General features: G+C 38.4%; 1 protein-coding gene across 1 annotated transcript in view; it reads left to right on the plus strand.

The window, feature by feature from the left end:
* Positions 1-23,150, plus strand: part of IMMP2L (inner mitochondrial membrane peptidase subunit 2) — a 954,974-nt gene that overhangs the window by 640,042 nt on the left and 291,782 nt on the right. Inside the window, exon 5 of the mRNA XM_052638691.1 lies at positions 1,472-1,537. Within this exon, the coding sequence (XP_052494651.1) occupies positions 1,472-1,537 (66 nt within the window). The remainder of the gene's footprint in view (positions 1-1,471; positions 1,538-23,150) is intronic.

The raw sequence follows: 23,150 nt of genomic DNA on the forward strand, positions 1-23,150 counted from the left end.
ATATCAAAAACATGGTAGGGTCTTGGAGGAAGGAAAACCCAGAGCTTACAGGAACCTCGAACACTGTCTCCTCTGCGCTTTGATAGAATAATGCTAGTATCAATGACAACATTCCAGCAAGGCTGGGCTCTGGCCCTCCTCAACTGCTCCTTTAGCACAAGAGACAGAGCAGCTTTAACTGAGAAATGTGGTAAGGAACCAACGGGTTAAGAATAGCCCCAGCCTTCAAGTCCTTGAGGAAGCGATATCCTCTCTCCTGGGTGGGCTTGGTCCAAGTGCTTTGTTAGAAATAAACCAACATGGAAAAAAACAACAATAAGACTCCAAATTCTTTGTTTTTTAAAAATAATGCAGCTTCAGTATTTTCTTTAAAATCAAACTTCTTTGCTTATTTTAAATAAAATGCAACAAGTATGTTATCATTTTAAAGAAATGCCTCATTATTTTCTTATGTAATTAGTTAGTTGCTTTATATACATTGCCTCATTTAATTTAATATTAGTATCTTAATTTGTAATTCTCACAAGATCCTCTTTGCACAACCCTGTCCATTTTAAAGATAAGAAAATCCACATCTGAAGAAGAAAATTATCCTGTCAAAATTAAAACTTCAAAAAGGGACTCAAAGCTGAAGCTTAGGTTTATGACTCAGGTTTATTTTTTTAGGGTAGAATATATTAGTGTTAGAAGTATTTAAAAAGTTAAGATGATGTTTACATAAATAGAATATTAGATCATCCTTAAGACTAAGGTCTATCTAGTCAAGGCTTTGGTTTTTCCTGTGGTCATGTATGGATGTGAGAGTTGGACTGCGAAGAAAGCTGAGCACCGAAGAATTGATGCTTTTGAACTGTGGTGTTGGAGAAGACTCTTGAGAGTCCCTTGGACTGCAAGGAGATCCAACCAGTCCATCCTGAAGGAGATCAGCCCTGGGATTTCTTTGGAAGGAATGATGCTAAAGCTGAAACTCCAGTACTTTGGCCACCTCGTGCAAAGAGTTGACTCATTGGAAAAGACTCTGATGGTGGGAGGGATTGGGGGCAGGAGGAGAAGGGGACAACAGAGGATGAGATGGCTGGATGGTATCACTGACTCGATGGACGTGAGTCTGAGTGAACTCCGGGAGATGGTGATGGAGAGGGAGGCCTGGTGTGCTGCGATTCATGGGGTTGCAAAGAGTCGGACACGACTGAGAGACTGAACTGAACTGAACTGAACTGAAGACAGACTAAAATTAAAGGTATAAATACTACCATTTGGAGGTCATATCTGAAATGATTTGTTTCATGAATCCTCTTTCCTACAGGTACTTTGATAATTCCTTCTCACTTAAGACTTAAGTAGGACTGATGTCATGTCATGGTTGCAAAGGGTCCTGTAATGACTTTAATATAGCTTATTTTCTTGTAATATTTATTTCCATTTTCTTAAAACAACAGGCATAACTGATTATATAACTTTATTTTTCTAGGTCCCCTAAAAACCCAGAACAGAAGATCATTAAGAGAGTGATTGCTCTGGAAGGAGATATTGTAAAGTAAGTACTTAAGCTATGGTTTTTGAGTTCAGCTTATAAATGTCTAGATTTTTGTTGAGTTTTAAATCACATTACTCGGAATGTATATCTCAGTCTAGAAAGGTGTATTTGATGGCTTCAAAGCTTTGGAGACTTTCTAAATGAACTACCACATCTTTAGTGAGTATAATCAATCATTTGATAGGATATGACATGTCCATAAGCTGACTGATGGTACTCTTATCCTTTACTGGGAGACACATTTGAAATAGATATTAATTAAGGTGAAATTAACCACATTTTGTCAAATGACCACTAAATAACTGTATTTCATATATTTAAATTAGCATCATTTTTCAGATTATGATGTCAAGTTTCATTTTAGAAAAATTCAATAATACTTTATTATTTTAGAAGCAGATACAGAAACAAAAGGGGAGATTTTATTATAATAAGGATGGGGAAAGATGTAAATGAATGTGAAACGGAAACTTCTGAATCAGTGACAAAAACAGTAGCTTTAGAAAATAACATTGGGACTTCACTGGCAATCTAAAGGTTAAGAGTCCATGCTTCTATACAGGGGGCACAGGTTTGACCCTGGTCAGGGAACTAACATCCCATAGAACACTTGGCCAAAATAAAAGAGAATAACATTGTAACAATCAGCTGTTTTAACAATATATAATAATGTTTTATTTATTCTGCTTGCTGATAAATCTAGAATCATGTTTGAGATTCAACAAGTAAATACTGATGTAGTGTGCAATGTCTCATATTGCTTGCTTACTTTATTATATGTTACAGCCAAGTCTATACAATGTGGGATTCACTATGCTTTGAAGCTATGTTTAGAAAGTTTTTTGATCCTGTTTGCCCAAAAAGCTTGATCCTAGACTATTTGATTAATGACAGTACAGTTTAAGCAATCTCATTAAAATGATCTAGAGTAAAATCTCGACCAGCAGTTCTCAAAGGATGGCCCAAAGGGCACTGGGAGTTTCCAAGACCCTTTGTGAGGGTCTCTGATCAAAACTACCTTCCCTTTAATACTAAGAGGTTACTTGCTTTTTCACTGTCATTTCTCTTGAGTGTACAGTGGAGTTTTCCAGAGGTTACATAATGTATGATATCGCAGCAGACTGAAGGCAGAAGTAGATACAGAAAGTGCTGTCTTCTATTAAGCCAGATACTAAACAGATTGGCAAACATGTTTGAAAAAAAAAAGCCTCCCTTCTGACTATTTTTTTTCTTGTTTTGAAAAACAATTGTGCTTTTTGTTCAACTTGTTCTTTTTGTTAACATACAGGCTTATTATTGTTATTTTATATTGAATAAGATATCTAAAAATTCTCCACTGTAATTTCTAATATGATAAATATTGACAGCTAGTATCCCCATAAACAAAGGTTCTTCAAGACCTCAGTTATCAGGAGAGCTATTGGGGTATGATGTGCTTGGTCTGTATTTATGAGTATTTCTTTGGTCTTTTTTCCTTCCAAAATCCTTGTTGCTCAGTCACCCAGTCATAGCCTTATTGAAGTATAATTTATATGCTGTGCAATTCACCCACTTTATAATATATTGTGCAGTGATTTTTAATTTAAATCTATATATTGTGCAACCCTCACCACAATCTAGATTTGAAACTTCCTATTACGTTCAAACATTCCCTTCCCAGATTTGTCCTAAACTCTGGTTCCCACAAATTCCCACTGCTAATGCCACACAACCATGGATCTGCTTTTTATCGGTTGGCCTTTTCTAGAAATTTTACTTACATTTTAATATATGTCGTCCTTTGTATCTGGTTACTTTCACTTAGCATAGCATGTTTTTTTGGCGGGGGCGGAAGAGGGGGTTTCTCCATGTTGTGCATCTGTAGTTTATTCCTTCATATTATTGATTACGTTTGATTACATGAACATACAACTCTATGAGTATATTCAAATCAGTGAGTTCCACTTTTTAAATGGGTAAATTATATGAGTTATGTCTCAATAAAGCTATTTTAAAAACAAAACAAAATAATTGATCAACAAAACAGGGAAACTTTCATCTATGTAAAGTAACAGGATTAGGAATGGCAAGGGGCTCATTTTATAGTGTAATTCAAGGAGAACACAACTTTAATTCAGATGTAATATTATTGGTCACTAGATAACTAGTACACAATGTGAGACTGCAAAGCTTGGTTGGACATCAAAAAACAAACGGGCAAAAAAAAAAAAAAAAACCAACCCTGTGCAATCAAAAGCCCTACAACAGACCTTTCTGAAAAAGAGGCAGGATTGTTACTTTCCTCAGTAAATATAAATATTCTGTTCACAGAGGAGAGGCTGAGCGAGAAAAAGGGCTAATAGTACAGGATTGAAGGATGAGAAAAGGGTTTATGGGAACGTAGTAGGTTTACACCTTCTTTCCCCATGGCTGCAACCCACATGTTGAACCTCTAGCTTGTTCCATTCTGCAGACTGACACTTGAGACATACATCCCTTTCTACCCTCTTCGCTATTCTTCTATCATGCAGCAATGAATGATATGAAGCATGAAAGTAACAAGGCTCAAGACTTTTCTACTCTGTAACCTCTAAAAACTGATTAATACTTGATTAAAAGAGAACTACTTTTGTATTTGGTGTTTTAAAAGAAAAATTTAACTTTTATTCATCTGATACTTCCATATCCTTGATATCCTAGCCTTCTTGTAGTTTTAATTAGTAATTGAATATATTCCTATAATGATTTTCTAACAATGTTGAAAAACATTAAGGGATAGTTAGGGAATAAAATACTGTTTATTAATGTGGTTACTCCCTTTCTCTGTTACCCATTTTTAAGTGTATGAGAACATATAAAAAGTTAATATGCTATCTGTCTACCACTCATACCATATTAAAAATTTTATATGTTCTCATATGCTTAAAATGGTAATGAAGAAAAGTATTCTTGCCTGGAAAATTCCATGGGCAGAAGGTCTAGTGAGTTACAGTCCATGGGGTCACAAAGAGTCAGACACGACTGAGCATGCATGTATACACGCTACCACTGGAAATCATTTGTCAATTAGTGTCCTAACTTGTAGTAGGCAAGGTGCTTCTGTCTATGCTGCTGCTGCTGCTGCTGCTAAGTCACTTCAGTTGTGTCCGACTCTGTGCAACAACATAGATGGCAGCCCACCAGGCTCCCCTCTCCCTGGGATTCTCCAGGAAAGAAAGAATACTGGAATGGGTTGCCATTTCCTTCTCCAGTGCTTGAAAGTGAAAAGTCAAAGTGAAGCCGCTCAGTCATGTCCAGCTCTTAGCGACCCCATGGACTATAGCCTACCATGCTTCTCCATCCATGGGATTCTCCAAGCAAGCATACTGAAATAGGTTGCCATTTTCAGACCTAGAATTTCCACTCCTACTTTTACCCTGGGTAATACCAGATTACCTAGTAGGCAAGCTAAGCACTAATGTAGGTTTCCAGAAAAAAAAAAATTTTTTTTTGGAAAAAAAAGTATTATTTCACTAAATGACCAAAGATGGGGGGTCGTGGGGAGATAACACTTATCAGGACTTGGCTATCCTTACTGTGCATTTTATGCTATTTTTATTTTGAATTGCACATAATTAGAGGCTATAAAGGGAACCATCATCTTTTCAAAGGTTAAGGCTTTGAAAAGCTTGATCAAGTCCTCAATTTAATGTTCTGTTAGTTAAACCCCTTCAGATTACAGTTAAGTTAAATGTTAGTCGCTCATTTGTGTCCAACTCTTTGTGATCCCATGGACCGTGGCGTGCCAGACTCCTCTCTCCATGGAATTCTCCAGGCAAGAATACTGGAGTGAGTAGCTGTTCTCTTTTCCAGGGAATCTTCCCAACTCAGGAATGGAACCCAGGTCTCCTTCACTGCAGGCAGATCCTTTACCATCTGAATCACCAGGGAAGCCCAAAAGTGTTAGTTGCTAAAAGTGAGTTGTGTCTAAAGGTGGGTTGTGTCTCACTTTTTGAGACCCCACAGACTGCAGTCCACCAGGCTCCTCTGTCCATGGAATTTTCCAGACAAGAGTACTGGAGTGCATTGCTGTTCCCTTTTCCGGGGATCGAACCTGAGTAGAATCCAGTTTAAAGAGCATTCGTTTGAAAGTCCGGGTGAAGGCAGGGTGACAGAGCCCAGGAGCAGCACTTCTGGTTTCTGTACACCTGTGCCCTGTCTGCTGGCACAGCACTTCTGCTCCCCTGTCTATCTTCCCACTGGTATTGCTCCATTGTCAACTGCTGACTTCCTTGGGTGTGGGTCATACTTAAACTACCTGAGAGAAGTCTGAGTTTGCCCCTCTGATCTAGAATTCATCCTCCCTACAGGCCACTGGTCAACTAATTGGTCAGCTGCCTTTGGAGTAGGTGCCCTTGCCTGGTTTAGTCAGCTGTGTCTAGGCAGGTAATTTACCTGGTTCTGATGCTACGGTTATAAGGAACTGCTTGAACAGAGCTCATATAGCAGATGCGCTGAAGCCTCCCACATTCTGGCAGTGAGATTAGGAGTCACTTTCCTTAGCATTGCCCTTCACTACCTCATTTTTGATTAGACTATACCTGCTCTCCTTGGTATTTGCTCTGACCTTACTCTCTAGGGAAGTTGTTTTTTTGTTTTTGTTTTATATTGCAGAAGTAACATAAGTTTGAAAAATGTAAAGTACTGTCATGAACAACCTTGCACACATGCTTTCATACGCTTGTGTGTTTATTCTCATGGAGTAGATACCGATAAGTGGAAATAGTCAACAAATGCTTTGCTATTGCTGCAGTTGTTACTTTTCAGTTTAGGTCAGTTCAGTTCAGTCGCTCAATCATGTCCAACTCTTTGGAACCCCATGAATCACAGCACTCCAGGCCTCCCTGTCCATCACCAACTCCCGGAGTTCACTCAGACTCACGTCCATCAGGTCGGTGATGCCATCCAGCCATCTCATCCTCTGTAGTCCCCTTCTCCTCCTGCCCCCAATCCCTCCCAGCATCAGAGTCTTTTCCAATGAGTCAACTCTTTGCACGAGGTGGCCAAAGTACTGGAGTTTCAGCTTTAGCATCATTCCTTCCAAGGAACACCCAGGGCTGATTTTTAGAATGGACTGGTTGGATCTCCTTGCAGTCCAAGGGACTCTCAAGAGGCTTCTCCAACACTACAGTTCAAAAGTGTCAATTCTTTGGCGCTCAGCTCTCTTCACAGTCCAATTCTCACATCCATACATGACCACAGGAAAAACCATAGCCTTGACTAGATGGACATTTGTTGGCAAAGTAATGTCTCTGCTTTTCAATATGCTATCTAGGTTGGTCATAACTTTTCTTCCAAGGACTAAGCGTCTTTTAATTTCATGGCTGCAGTCACCATTTGCAGTGATTTTGGAGCCCCCCAAAATAAAGTCTGACACTGTTTCCACTGTTTCCCCATCTATTTGCCATGAAGTGATGGGGCCAGATGCCATGACCTTAGTTTTCTGAATGTTGAACTTTAAGCCAACTTTTTCACTCTCCTCTTTCACTTTCATCAAGAGGCTTTTTAGTTCCTCTTCACTTTCTGCCATAACAGTGGTGTCATCTGCATATCTGAGGTTATTACTTTTAGTTCTAATATATACAGCCAAATCCCCCTCTCAAGAGGTTTGTGTATATTTACACTCTTACCAACACCACATGAAATACCGTTTCAGAAGAAATTGACTTTATCATGTCCAGAAACCAAAACACTGCATCACAAAATCTGAAAATAGTTCTAGATGATCAAGTTATATTTAACATAAACAGTTCACTGACAGTATAGTCCTTAAAACTGTTCATTTAATGAACACTAGTGTAGACACTAGAAAGACGTAGTTGAGCAAAAGAGACAGTCTTTTCCTTCATGGAGCTTACATTCTAGTGGTTTGAAGCGAATAGTAAACAAAGAAACATATCGCATAATGCAATGTCACAAGTTAGAAGTGCTATGAAAAAAATATAGTAGGAAACGAAGTATAGAGTGATGGTGGGAGTCTGATTGCTAGTTTAGGTAGAGTGTTTACTGTGAAACTCTCTAAGGAGAAGGGATTTAAGCAGATATCTAAATTAAGGGAGAAGAGGAGGAAGGGAGTCATTCTAGTGTCTGGGGAAGGACAGTTCAGACTAAAGGAATAAATAACAAATGCAAATCTGAGAAGGATGCATGTTAGATGAGTTTACAAGATGTCAGCATGTTGCATTTTCATGCAGGAAGGAAATGGATGTAGGAGATTAGATTTTAGAGACTTGCAGAACCTTGTGGGTCATAGTAAGGACTTTGGATTTTATTCTAGGGGGATGGCAAGCCAGTGCAGAGCTTTGAGCCATGTAGCAGTATGATCTGATTGGTGTTTTTAAAGGATCACTCTGCCTGCTGTGAGGAGAATAGGCTAAAGGGAGGCAGTCTGACCCAAATAACCGGTCAAAGTATTTTTCTCTTGGGAAAATCACATCTAACTTCTTCTAACAGTAGTTAGGTAACCTTATTTATGACATGAATGATGACTACTTTGATTTGTTATTTCAGAGTGATTCTCAGAAGTAGTCACATTATTTTGTAATCACTGTCATTATGATTATATTGACAAGTGATAAGTAGAGCTGAAGTATTTGTTCAAAAAAATTCAGATAACTGCTGCTAAGACTGTAAAAGAGGAGACTTTCAGGGGTCCAAATGTTCTATCTTGATGTCAACATTGATTAAAATCACAAAGCAATTGCTTGATTCTCTGGATAGCTTAGCTAGGAATGTTAGCTTTTGTCATAAAGTTAACCCAAATGAGGATGTTTATCTATAACATTAACAGTCAAAAGCTAATGAAAGTAATATCAATACTCATTAGCTCCACCAAAATATTTTTCATAGTTATTTGTTTTTTCTTATTAATTTATTATGACTCACAGAGAAGCCCTGTTTTAAAAAAGCATAAAATGAGTACATAGCACTAAATTGCAGCAAGTCAATAGGAATCAACCACAATTGAAAGTTCTAAAGCATCAGTATTTTTTATTGGGACATTTATATTTCTCTTTCACAGATTTTGGCAGCCTGGTCAGAAATGAAATCTAGCATTCTTGGCCCTCGTCCTTGGTCAAATACACTTTACAGACATTTGGAATCTGGGCTTCCGTGTGGTCTGCAACCTCAATGAACTAAATGAATAGTCTTTGTAGCCCCTAGTGAAGAGGGAAATCAAATACTTTATCACCTAAGCTGGGACACTTTTTAGAGCAAAAAGGGATGATGTTAATTATTACACTGGAGTAATCATCATAAACAGTACTGCCCAAACTGCAACAAGTGGTCACTCTACCAGAAAATATAATCTACTTTCTAATTCATGTCACACAAATTGATTTTATTTAGTCTATAGCCTTCCTTGTTCAGGAGAGTTCCAAGAAGTGTTCACATAAAACAATCACTTTGTGGCCCCAGGGATGTATTAGATCTGGTGGGATCAATGGTGTTGTATTCACAGCAGTGATTTTCCTTTTGTGAAGTATAGCGTAAGACTTTCTCTCACAAGTATTGATACTGCAGTGTAGTCTGAGGTAGACAATTGTGAGACTTTTCTCACTGCAAAATGTTTAAATAATTCCCCTTCAAGTCTGGAGACTTTTACTTTGTAAAATGTCAAAACACCCTAATGTATTAAAAATAACTTTCTGGTATTAGCAAAAAAAATCTGTTGAATCACTGGAATTTAAACATTGTAAAGCTTGTTGATCTTAAATGTGCTATTGAAGATAGGAAAATCAATATTAACCTATCACAGATGGTTGGAACATATTATATTCCAGCAAATGATGAAGCTTTATATGAAGAATAAGAGAACTAAATTGAATTTTCCCCAGTAAAGCTAAAAATGATGTTTGTTTAATAACTGCTTTTTATGGTTGGTGTAATATTCTGAGTAGTAGGAACCTAATGTGTCTATTGGGCTTCCCTGATGGCTCAGACAGTAAAGGATCCACCTGCAATGCAGGAGACCTGGGTTTGGTCCCTGGGCCAGGAAGATCCCCTGGAGAAGGAAATGGCAACCCACTCCAGTATTCCTACTTGGGAAATCCCAGGGCCAGAGGAGGCCTGGCGGGCTACAGTCCATGGGGTCACAAGGAGTCAGACACCCCTGAGTGACTAGGCACACATGCATATGATGTGTCTATATGGCTCTCTTTGAAGACCATACATTGGTTTATGGCTTTTTTGGTAGATTAGGAATTCATCTGTCCTAAAAGGAAGGATAGAATGAAAAAGGAACTTGAAAAGAAGCCTGTGTCCAGAACCCTGATAAAGATTGGTGAAGGCATTGTTTTCTGTGAGTATGGAAAACAACAGTTTCTTTTATAATTTTCAAATGGGAATGAGATAGATGGTTGCTGCTGAAGACAGGAGCATGTTTACACACTGGGTCCTAGCTGTTGGTAAATTGAACAGAAAGTTTTCAGAAAGCTCTAAGGCCCTTTGCTGCTGCTGCTGCTGCCGCTAAGTCACTTCAGTTGTGTCCGACTCTGTGTGACCCCATAGACGGCAGCCCACCAGCCTCCCCCGCCCCTGGGATTCTCCAGGCAGGAACACTGCAGTGGGTTGCCATTTCCTTCTCCAATACATGAAAGTGAAAAGTGAAAGTGAAGTCGCTCAGTCGTGTCTGACTCTTCGCGACCCCATGGACTGTAGCCTACCAGGCTCCTCTGTCCATGGGATTTTCCAGGCGAGAGTACTAAGGCCCTTTAGCTTGGTTTAATTTGAACAGTAACTTTTCCAAAGCAAAATACCCATGGCACATCTTATGCTTAGTACTTAGAGTCTAACCAGTGCTGTTAGTTAATAGCTAAGAGTTTGAATAATGAAAATATGTGTTTCAGAGTCTGCCCAAGAGTTCAGTTACTGCTAAATTAGAGGCATTTGTGAAAAATCATCAGCTTCCCTCCAATGTGAACCTGGGAAGTTATTAATATATTCTGGACATTTTTACCTTCTTCTTGCTAGAGAATTTTAAGTCTCCTTTATTAAAGAATTAGGGACTGATAGGTAACTCATGCTGCTTTGGAAATATTTCTTTCTTTTATGTAGTCGTAGATGGTTATTTGTCATACTACTGCTATATCTGTGAATAAAATTGGAATTGCTAATAAAAACTCTCTGCCTTAGCAATAGGTATTTCTTTCCAAACATCAGAGAGATAGTTACCTTAAGTTCCTATGTAGAAATGTCGACCTTGTTTTTTTTTTAAAGTTCAGATTACTTCTGTGATCAATTTAGAATTGTAGGGAGATTTATATTATTATTTGCTCTTGTTCAGTTACTAAGTGTTATTATGGTGTTACTAATATACCATAATAGTATTATTTTTGCGGTATTCTCTCCACTCCCCATCAGTGATTCTCTGGTTTCATTTTCTATCTTAGAAAATGTCCTGTCTCTTGAATAGGAATCTTCTTTAGACATGAAAGTCTTCCATATTTGTTCATTCATGCATAGTCATTCATTTATTCATTCCCTGTGTGTAGAGGTTATGAGTTCAAACTCTGAATTCAGTCTTCCTTGATTCACATCCCAGCTGTACCTCTTAATGTTTTACATTGCCAAATTACTTAATTCTCTAAACTTAAATTTTTCATCTGTCTTTAAAATAGAAATTATAATAACAATACTCCCTAGAGTTTTCTTAAGGATTATATGCAGCAGTGGATATAATGTGGTTAGCACAATGCTTGGCACATAACTATGTGTTCAGTAAATATTGGATATTATTAATAGGTATCATGATTTAATCATTTATTGAGTGCCTGGGGTATTTACAATGTGCTAGACACTGCAGGATTCTGAGGTTATAAAAAGTCATAGGTAGTCTTTGCCTTCTAAACTTATAGTTTGGTCTGAAAACAACAAAATCAGCAAAAAGACAAAACAAAACAATGTAATGAAAGAATTGCCACCAGGGAGATGTGGCAAGGCCCATGGAATATTGGAGGGAAAGCATCTGGTTGACCTAAGGATCTGGGTTGTGTTAGAGACAGCTTTCAGGTTGAAGATTGAGATGAACAGGACATTTCCAGCCTCTTCCTTAATTGTGAAAGTAATACAGGGTTAGTACAAAAAATTCAAACAATACTGGGCATATGAAGTAAAAAGAAAAGGCCCCTTTTTGCTTAGCCTTATAGAGGTTTATCTGGTATATATCCTTCTAATCTGTGTTACATATAGGAGAATGAAATAATTTGAAAATTATTTATCTTATAGCAGAAGTTTCTCCCTAAATACTCCATGAAGAAAAATATATACTTGAGATTTCCCAATGTGTATATACTCAGGTATATTTATGTTCTACTAATATACTCGTATGTCTACACTGGGTAGGTATTTGTAAACATGGCAATCCAGAATTGCTTATTTAGTAAGGCCTAAGTAATAACTAATAGTCCCAGGAGTAATGTACAGTAGCTGTGACTTATGATCTAGAGAAAACCATTTATAGAAAATTAAAGGCAAGAACATGAAAATAAATATTAATTAATATTCTCGTTAGTTAATACTCTTCAAATTAAACTCACCATATCTAAAAGGAAGTATTAGCACCATCATGTCCTCTCCAGGTAGTCCATGGACTGAAATAACTGTGGTATTTCAGGTAGGAAACCCACTGCCTTAGCTTGTGGTAAGTTGCTTCAGTCGTGTCTGGCTCTTTGCAGCCCTAGGGACTGTAGCCCTCCAGGCTCCTCTGTCCATGGGATTCTCTAGGCAAGAATCCTGGAGAGGGTTACCATGTCCTCCTCCAAGAGATCGAACCCAAGCCTCTTACAGCTCCTGCACTGGCAGGCAGATTCTCCACCACTAGTGCCTCCTGGGAAGACCCAGGGAGCCTAGCGGGATGCTGTGATGTGGCTCCATCCTGGCCCACATCTCCTTGCTTCTCTCTCGGAGACAGTAGTCAGTTTCCAACTACGCTTTCACTAAGCTCCTATTCTCTCCGCTTGAGCTGGCTTTGGGACTTTGCTCCTCATTTCTGCCATTAGCCTCATCCAGTTACCCAGTACAGATAGGATATGTGAAGTGCTCTTCTGAAATCTGATTCTTCCTGACAGGAAGTGTATCACATTTAAAGCTGGCTGGAGTATCAGCGATCAGTGTATTAGCCTTCTTTGCTGCTAGCTTAATTACATTTCTTAGGAGTATTACTTTCTGAAATTGTGGACTCCCAGTTAAAATAGAGAGAAATGCTAACATTTGTACACTTCTTTGAACGAAATATTGACTTTTTTTACCTTTGCTCACAATAATGTAAGTCTGTCAAATATTTTGAAAAGATATATAAGTACAATTATCTCAGTAGAAAACTAAAAAGATTGTCTTAAAATACCTTTTTAAGCTTAAGAAGCATGCCAGGAAGATTCAAGAATATTCCAACCTGAATAATTACTTAATAATTACAGAACGGGTAGCTCTTCTATTTTTGTGAGATTTCAGCTAACCTTGTTTAAACTTAACTTTGACCATGGTTTCTCTTTTAAAATGTTTGAAGGAAGAATTTCATGTAGGAAGCAGATGTGTTTGATATGTTGATTTAATTAGCTGTGGATGCTCTAAAGGTTTTATTAATTTTTTTCATCTCAAAATGTCTTTAAAATGCCTAAAACCCATACAGGTCGCATAATAAAGTGGAAAGAATGTCACACTTGAACTAAAATGATGAGAGATCCAGCATCAGTTCTGTTTTCTTCCAAGCTGTGTAACCTTGGGAAAGTTACTGACTTCTCTGAGTTTTGATTTTTTAAAAAAACCTATTTCCAGGGTTATTGTGAGGAACAAATGAGGTAAATTAGTATATGTACTAATCCTCTCTTATGAGTTTTAACATGCTATCAAAATGTAATGTGATTTAACTTTCTACATGAAATAACAGATATAATTTGAGTAGCGTAGTGCTAAACCAATGCTTAGAAGACTGTCTTGCACATTTTAGATTTATCATTTTTTTATCTTTGTTGAAGTAATTTGACTGTGCTTCTAGGCTAAGATATAGCTCCATATTTTGTGAATCCAAGAGTTGGAAGAAAAACCACTTTTAAAACTTTCTATTCACGTACTCCCAGGTTGGCTATACCTTATCTTTAGGATCTTGACCTGCTTTTTTTTTTTTGCACACTGTTACCTATTGGCAAGATATTTCATAATTTTGATATTTGTTTCTTATTGTACTATAGTAGGGATCAGAATACTTTCTCTGTCAAAGGCCCATAATAGTTTTGGCTTTGCAAGCCATGCTGTCTCTGTCAAAAGTACTCAACACTGATATTGTACCCAGGAAACAATTCTCAATGATACACAAAATGAATGCTGTAATAAAAATCTATTCACAAATACAGATGTTGGCCTAGATTTGGCCCGTAGGTCATAGTTTGCCAATCCTTGGTCTGTGTTGCCTACTTTTATTCTCATAACTAGGAAATCAATAAAAAATACACAACTTACTTCTAGTCTTGGCCAATACTTTAAATAGAAGAGAAGAATTAGCCTAAAAGCCATGGGTTCTTTGGTTATATGTTAGCTGAATCAAAGGACAGTAGGAGAGAAAATACTGAGCTGCTCCTCTGAGATTTTTGCTGAATTGCCAGAAGCCACATGAGTGTACCTGGACAATGAAGGTATTTGTCTTGATCTGGATGGGGAAAAGGTATTATACCATAAGAACCCTGCAAACCATCTTTACTGGGGAGCAGTCACAATGCTCATAAAAGAGTAGTATAAATTTCATTGCCCAAATAGTTTCTTTTAATACAAAAGGAAGAGCCCTGCAGTTGGAACAATTCAGTACCCACATATTACCCTCATCCTATTTTTGTCTCCTCTTACAAGCCCAGCACAGAAGTCCAGCTATCTTTTGGCTTTTATTTTAGCTCAGTCTGCCTATGCTGGATTAAACTGAGAGTCCAGAGAGGAAGGAGCTGATATAACCTAGAGGTTCTGTTCCTTTAAGTAATTTTGTTCCTCAACTTATTTCATTGTATAATGAAAATATTCAAATGTTATCTAAGTCATTATGATAGACACTTATGTATATAGTAGCATCTTAGGTACAAGCAGTAATTATTCCCATACTTAAAACGTTAATTTTGAAATTAAAGTCTACACAGTTTTATACAACTTGAAAATATTTGTTAACATAAATATTAATTGTAAATTTCTTGTTATAAAAGGAATCTTTTTTTTTTTTTCCCCTCCTGGAAAGTGATCCTACATAAGAATCTGAATGGTTCAGGCTAGCAGAACTAATAAGATTTTGAAATTGATCATCCTTGTTATGATTCAAATGAGAATCAGAGTGAAAATAATTAAAAATTTCTTCATTATTAAGGGACTGACAATTGTTATTTTCTTTCAGAAGGGGAAATTGTATGATGACAGTTTAAGGTTTGGTTTATGATGAATAGCAAGTCATTAACTTCAGGCTTCCACAACTGGTCACCTGGGAACCCAAGAGATTTTTTACTTTGTTTATTACACAAATAAATTCTATACCCTAACTATTGTGTGATACCTGATTTTAATATGCAGCCTGGAGCAGGCAGTGATAAACAGTGAGTCCCACACTGCTGCACCTCCAGGCATATTGATAATTCCAAGGAACATTTCTGGAGTCCGAATTTCAATTTTACATACATCAAAAAGTAAATGACTATTTAATCTTTTACTCTAACATGAAGAGGAGCAAGTAATACATACTGGAATGGAGTTTAGTAGCATGGAAAGCCAAACTGAAAGATTTTCTATTTGAGATGAAACCATAATAAGCAGTAAGGTTTACAAAAGCATGGAATATGATAATAGAAGTGGGAGCAAATGAGCGGATTAGAATTTGGTATATATATGGGAAACTAATGTGACCTTTAATGGATTTCTGGGAAATCTTTGGGGGATTATGTAAATCAAGCCTGAATTCTAAATCTAATACAGCTATCATTAAAATCAAGAGAATGCCGACTGCATGATGGGAATTGAAATGACTCCTAACTTTATAATGTTTCTGAGCTCTAGTATTCTCATAGGACTTTCAAAAAATAATGCTTTTTTATTAAAACTTGCAACACCCTTAGTAATAATGTAGAGGAAGGCAAGGAGGATATGATGACAAAATTTGTATGAAAGTTTCACTTTTCACTTTTTCACACTAACAAGGTATGAAAATTTCACTATGCCTGGAGTCAACAATATTTACATAATTTTAATTTTTACTACTAAGAAAGGTGAAAAAAATGTTATTACTGTTTTCGTTTGTATTACTGTTGCTAATTAGGATATAATTTTATATAATTATTAACCTTTAATTTCTTTTTCTAAGAGCTGTCTTTACCAGAATTGTTCATTTTACAAAGGTATTGAGAGTTTTCTTCTCAGTTTGAATATTTTATGTATGTTAGCTCCTTGTCATATTTAGATCAAATATTTCATTTGCCATTTAGTTTAATTCATTCTCATAGATAATTTAAGGAGGTAAGTCTTTTAAAGTCATTTCATCTTATTTTTGACAATTATAAGTCCCAAAATAGAACTTTAGACATTGAATTCTCTGAGATAATTTTACACATTTGTCTACTGTGAGTAGTTAGTGCAAAAATACTAATCTATGAGTTTAACAAATATAGAGAAATGAGAGTTCACTCTAAAGTTTACAAAATGTTTCTTCAATATTTTAAGGTTTTAAAAATCTAGAAACATGGGATTGTGTAGAGCTGGTGGTAAAGAACCACCTACTAATAATGCAGGAGACATAAGAGGTGCAGGTTCAACTCCTGAGTCAGGAACATCCCCTGGAGAAGGGCTCAGCAATCCACTTCAGTACTCTAGTCTGGAGAATCCCAGGTATAGGGGAACCTGGTGGGCTACAGTCCATTGAGTCCAAAGAGTCAGACATGCCTGAAGCATCTTAGCACAGCACATAGCGCGTACACATGTCAACTTACCGCACAAGTGCTCCCATTTTACATGCTAGCAAGGTAATGCTCAAAATCCTTCAGGCTAGGCTTCAATAGGATGTGCACTGAGAACTTTCTGATGTACAGGCTGGGTTTAGAAAAGGCAAAGGAAACAGAGATCAAATTGCCAACATCCGTTGGATCATAGTAAAAAGCAAGGGAATTCCAGAAAAAAAAAAAGAAAAATCTACTGCTGCTTCATTGTCTAAGCTAAAGGCTTTAACTCTGTAGATCACAAAAAACTCTGGAAAATTCTTAAAGAGATGGAAATATTATATCACCTTGCCTGTCTCCTGAAAGAACATGAGAAACCTGTATTCAGATAAAGAAGCCACAGACCCAGACATAGAACAATGGACTAGCTCAAAACCGGGAAAAGAATACGTCAAGGCTGTATATTGTCACCCTGCTTATTTAACTTCTATGCAGAGTACATCATGAGAAACGCTGGGCTGGAAGAAGCACAAGCTGGAATCAAGACTGCCGGGAGAAATAGCAATAACCTCAGATATGCAGATGACACCACCCTTATGGCAGAAAGTGAAGAAGAACTAAAGAGCTTCTTGATGAAAGTGAAAGAGGAGAGTGAAAAGGTTGTCTTAAAACTCAACATTCAGAAAACTAAGATCATGGCATCCGGTTCCATCACTTCATGGCAAATAGATGGGGAAACAGTGGCTGGCTTTATTTTGGGGGGCTCCAAGATCACTGTAAATGGTGATTGCAGCCATGAAATTAAGAGATGCTTACTCCTTGGAAGGAAGTTTATGACCAGCCTGGACAGCATATTAAAAAGCAGAGACATTACTTTGCCAACAAAGGTCAGTCTAGTCAAGGCTATGGTTTTTCCAGTAGTCATGTATGGATGTGAGAGTTGGACTATAAAGAAAGCTGAGTGCCAAAGAACTGATGCTTTTGAACTGTGGTGTTGGAGAAGACTCTTGAGAATCCCTTGGACTGCAAGGAGATCCAGCCTGTCCATCCTAAGGGAGATCAGTCCTGGGTGTTCATTGAAAGGACTGATGTTGAAGCTGAAACTCCAATACTTTGGCCACCTCATGCAAAGGACTGACTCATTTGAAAAGACTCTCATGCTGGGAAAGATTGAGGGCAGAAGGAGAAGGGGACTACAGAGGAAGAGATGGTTGGATGGCATCACTGACTCAGTGGACATCAGTTTGGGTAAACTCCGGGAGTTGGTGATGGACAGGGAGGCCTGGCGTGCTGTGGTTCATGGAGTTGCAAACAGTTGGACACAGCTGAATGACTGAACTGAACTGAACTGAACTGAACTGAACTGAATGGCAGAAAGTGAAGAGAAACTAAAGAGCTTCTTGATCAAGGTGAAAGAAGAGAGTGAAAAAGCTGACTTAAAATTCAACATTCAAAAAACTAAGGTCATGGCATCTGGTCCCATCATTTCATGGCAAATAGATGGGAAAAAGTAGAAAGAAAAGCTATGGCAAACCTAGACAACATGTTAAAAAGCAGAGACATCACTTTGCCAGTAAAGATCCTAACAGTCAAAGCTATAGTTTTTCCAATAGTCATGTACAGATGTCAGAGCTGACCCATCAAAATGGCTGAGCACCAAAGAATGAATGCTTTCTAACTGTGGTGCTAGAGAAGACTCTTCAGAGGCCCTTGGACAGCATGGAAATCAAACCATCAATCCTAAAGGAAGTCAGTCCTGAATATTCACTGGAAGGACTGATGCTGAAGCTCCAGCTCCAATATTTTGGCCACCTGATGTGAAGAGCCAACTCATTGGAAAAGACCCTGATTCTGGGAAAGATTGAGAGCAGGAGGAGGGTGACAGGATGAGATAGTTGGAGGGCATCACCGACTCAATCGACATGAATTTGAGCAAACTCTGAGAGATGGTGAAGGCCAGGGAAGCCTGAGATGTTGCAGTCCATGGGGTTGCAAAGAGTTGGACATGACTTAGTGACTGAACAACCACATACATATCTCTCGGTACATTCTATTGGAGAAGGCAATGGCACCCCGCTCCAGTACTCTTGCCTGGAAACTCCCATGGATGAGGAGCCTGGTAGGCTGCAGTCCATGGGGTGGCGAAGAGTCGGACATGACTGAGCGACTTCACTTTCACTTTTCACTTTCATGCATTGGAGAAGGAAATGGCAACCCACTCCAGTGTTCTTGCCTGGAGAATCCTGGGGATGGGGGAGCCTGGTGGGCTTCTGTCTATGGGGTCGCACAGAGTCGGACACGACTAAAGTGACTTAGCAGCAGCAGCAGCAGCAGCAGGTACATTCTTTAGGTAACATAGTTACCATATGGAGAGTAAGTTTCTAATAGAATGTTTCTCAAAGAGTGCTCTCCAGATGACAACATCAGTGTCAGGTTTTAGGAACTCACTCCCCCTTTATTTGTAATGCTTTCTGTAGGATTTCAACCTTTAGGAAGATGATAATGACTTACAATAAATTCAAAGATTCTTAGACTAAATAAGACCAAATGATTTTTGGCATGTGTTCTAGCTCTTAAATTCTATACTAGATAATTTTTGTAGGAAAGAAGGAATCAGTCCTTACCTAGCTTTTGTAGACTTCATTGCACTGGAAGAATCTTTCCCCCTTCCAGGGTGGAGGGGTGGATCCCAGTGCCCATCGTTCCCTACAGCTGTTGCTTTATGCTGAGGAATCTGAGACATTGACCTTGGATGTGCTCAAAAGGGAAAAGCACAGGAGACAAGCAAGGGAGAACCTTCTTTTACTGTGTCTAAAGGATGGGTTACTAGGCCTTTGCCCCCCCCACCCATGCCAGATAACTGTACCTGTATCCTAACTGATTACCCTATTTTAGCCTTGCCTATTCACTCCCCCCCCCCCCCACATTTCCACCAGAATGATTTTATTAAAATGTTAGTCTTGTGAAGAGCCAACTCATTTTTGGAAAAGACCCTGATGCTGGGAAAGGTTGAAAGGAGGAGGAGAAGGGGATGACAGAAGATGAGATGGCTGGGTGGCATCACTGACTCAATGGACATGCGTTTGAGCAAACTCCGGGAGATGCTGAAGGACAGGGAAGCCAGGCGGGGTGCAGTCCATGGCGTTGCAAAGAGTCAGACACGACTTAGCAACAGAACAATAAAGCCTTGCTATGACTCCTACCCTCAGGAGTGCAGCTGTACTGCCCCTCACGGCCTGATGATCTGTTAGTGTCTCTCCAGCTGCATTCTCTCCAGTATGTTCTAGCCACCCTGGGAGTTTGAGGTTTCTTGGCAGTTAGGCACCTTCTCACAGACCATTGCCTTTGTAGGAAGCACCCTGCCTCTGGTCTTGTTCCCTTTGTTTTATTTTTGTCTGGGTAACTTCTACTCCACTTCTAGGAATTCATCTGGAGTTGGACTTGCACTTGAGTAGAAAGGAGTGTGTCCAAGGCATCATTGTTTATAACAGCAAAAGACTACAGCCTTCTACATGCACATCAGTAGAGTTAAGGATGTGACGGTACAGTCATGAAATGAAACACTCTGGAACAATTAAGAGGAAAGGATGGCTCTATAAGCACACACACGCACACACACAAACTGTGTGCTAAAGCTGTACTATTCCGAACTTTTAAAAAATGCTCTTCATATGCTCACATAATCTCCTGTGTTCAGCAGACCCTTCTCCATCCTCGATCCATTTAACAAAATCCTGTACCCTTTTTCTGACAAAAATGGCTGTCCTCTTTCTTGCCATAGTACTTTATTGATCCGATAGGTGTAAAATGCATCTAATTGTATTACAGCCATTTGAACATGTTTCTTTCTGCCTGTGAGCTCTCTGAAGTCAAGGGCAACATGTCATTCCTGGAGCTCAGCATCTAGCAGAGTCTAGTCTTATGAAATCGAGCACCTTAAGACACATTCTCAATAAGGATTTGTCATACGTAATGACTACAGAAGGCTCTGTGCAATATTTATAAAATTTCAGCCCTGCATCTTGCTTTGTGAAATGATTCTATTTATTCTGGAAATTTTTCAGCTTAGTCCAATTAGCATCAATCCCAACCCCTTATCTTTAAAAATGCAAGCTCTCTAAATTGCTGAACATTAGTTTTTCATGTTGCTGAAGGTTAAGGAAAGCAAATGGTGAGGAACATGAATCCCAGCCATCTGTTTTCCCTTACTCTCTCCAGCAGCATCAGTGCCGCAGGGGCCTGTCCCTGCCTAGCAAGGGGTATGAGGATGTGCCCGTTCATTATTGAAAAGGCTTACACAGGCCCTGTGTCAGTCATCTTATGCTGACTTACTCAGTGATAACAAAACTACCTCCAAATCTCAACAGTTTATTGTAATAGAAGTTTTTTGTTTTTTTTTCCTCACTCGGTTTGCCGTTGGCTGTGTGAAGCTCTGATCCATATTTCCTTCCCTTAGGGACACAGGCTGACAGGGTATTTAGAGTCACAGGGAAGATAGAAAAGAAAGCATGGTGCAATCATAGGATGGACCTGAAGGTCTCTGTTAGAAAGAGGCACATATCATTTCCACCCACGTGTCATTAGCCAAAATGAGTCACAGGGCCATGCCTGTTCTTAGCAGGGCTGTGTATACAGCCATTCCTCGGGAGTGGGCAGCAAATATTCACCATAACAGACTCTACTAAAGCCTCCTTTAGAGTTCTCCTGTAAATGAATTTTCTTTGCTCTGATCAGTGTGCCTGTTCGACACACATGAATTGAATATGCATCACAAATAGAGCATAATAGCAGGGTCTACAGTTAAGTCAGGCGGCTCAGATGGTAAAGAATCTGCCTGCCAGTGCAGGAGATGCAGATTCGATCCCTGGATCAGGAAAATCCCCTGGAGGAGGAAATGGCAACCTGCTTCAGTATTTTTGCCTGGGAAATCCCGTGGACAGAGGAGCCTGGTGGGCTACAGTCCACAGGGTCGCAAAGAGTCAGACACAACTGAGCGATTGAACACAAGGTTAAGTCAGACTCTTTTTAAGGGTCTTTTAGAAGGGCCTGAAAATACCTGTGATGCTTTCCTAGACTGTGGTCAGGTCCATATGTCGGTAAGAGCACTTGAAGGAAAGAAAGCTGATAGTGTGAAATTGTAGGCATTTGCTACTGATAGCTGAACAGATTTTTGTATAATTATTATTTTTTAATCTCACATGTTAAGGTGTACTGCTCAAAGGTTCATCATGTTTATTTGTACTTTAATTCTGCTCATTTCAGAAATTTATGTTATACACACACCTATATAATTATTTCATAAACACTTGCATGCGTGGTGATAAAGTGATAACAGTTCAAAATAGCCGGTGTCACCTTATTAGTCAGACTCCTTGGGTATTGGATGTGTAGAGGCATACAATACACATTGCAGAAATTTTGAAAAATCCATTAAATATTCTATTTTATAGTATTTTTTAATCTCCTTCTTATTTATTTAATTTTCTCTTCTTTGTTGTTTTGTGTAGCTCTCATTTCATTTTTGAAGAAAGAGATCTACTGTGGGCCTTGCATTTTCAGGCTTGGGAATTACTCTCTTGCCTACTCACTGAATACATGGTGCTTATACCCTAAGCTGTCAGAGTTTTTCTCTTGGTAGATGATTCCACATCCATTGCTTTTTAAATGTGTATTCAAGAGGATCATATTTTAGGAAAGGATTAAGTATTTCAAAGGAGAAAAATCATTATTCTGTTTCCAAAGCATACACAGCTGTTAAACTTCAATTAAACACGTTTGTAGGAGAGGGGACTGGAGACCAAGTTCATAAAACCAGACAGATATGCTTTGTAAATGAAGAAGAAAACTAATTAAGCCAAGCGTGGCAGCTTAATATTAATTTTTAGAACACCACCAATATATTTGTTGTAAACCTTGAAACTACTGTTGCATATTTCCTAATGAGTTATTCTACAATTTCAGTGCAGCATTTGGATGTCAAGGCTTCCCAGTCAGTTGGAAAATTATAGGCTCTTCCCACATTATGTTAATATTTATTGCAAGAAACCTAACTCTTGAATGAAATGTAATTCGTCAATGAAAATAAATGGTGGACTTATACTTCGGAAATAGAATTTGTCACGTGAGCCACAAAAATAATCCAGAGCAACCCATCGATTTTTTTAAAAAAAATATTTGATCACCAACAGATTCTGTGCCAAGCAAGACTAATACAACAGTAGTGGTGTTTTTAAACTTATTCTTAAGTCTTTTTACCAAGACATGATTTTTTTAAAAACTGCTAAAGGGTAGATGTACCATTTTAAGAGAAGATTTGAACTCAACAGTTCACTCAGAAATCTGTGGAGGAGGAGGAACAACAGCAGCAAAAAACCCTAATGAATTAGAATGTGTTGACAACGCTGTTGGACGCTAAGAAACCTGCAGATGCATTCAGTTATTGCATTGAGTTTATGATTTTCCTTTGTGTTCTGTTATGCATAGGCTTTATGAAGGAACACTTTAAGATATAGATTTTACTTTCTCAGTGAAAAAGGCATACAGGAGAAACTTCCAAAGCATAGAGGTGTTTAAATTAAGCCCACTGGAAAGGAATGCAGTAAGTAAAATCAAATTGGGATTTATTTCAGTTATTTACAAGTTGAAACCTGTTGTTTCTCATTGAATACTAAGTGTCCTATTTTATTCTCTAAATAGAATTATGA

This window comes from Budorcas taxicolor, chromosome 4 (genome assembly GCF_023091745.1).
Source record: "Budorcas taxicolor isolate Tak-1 chromosome 4, Takin1.1, whole genome shotgun sequence".
NCBI lineage: Eukaryota > Metazoa > Chordata > Mammalia > Artiodactyla > Bovidae > Budorcas > Budorcas taxicolor.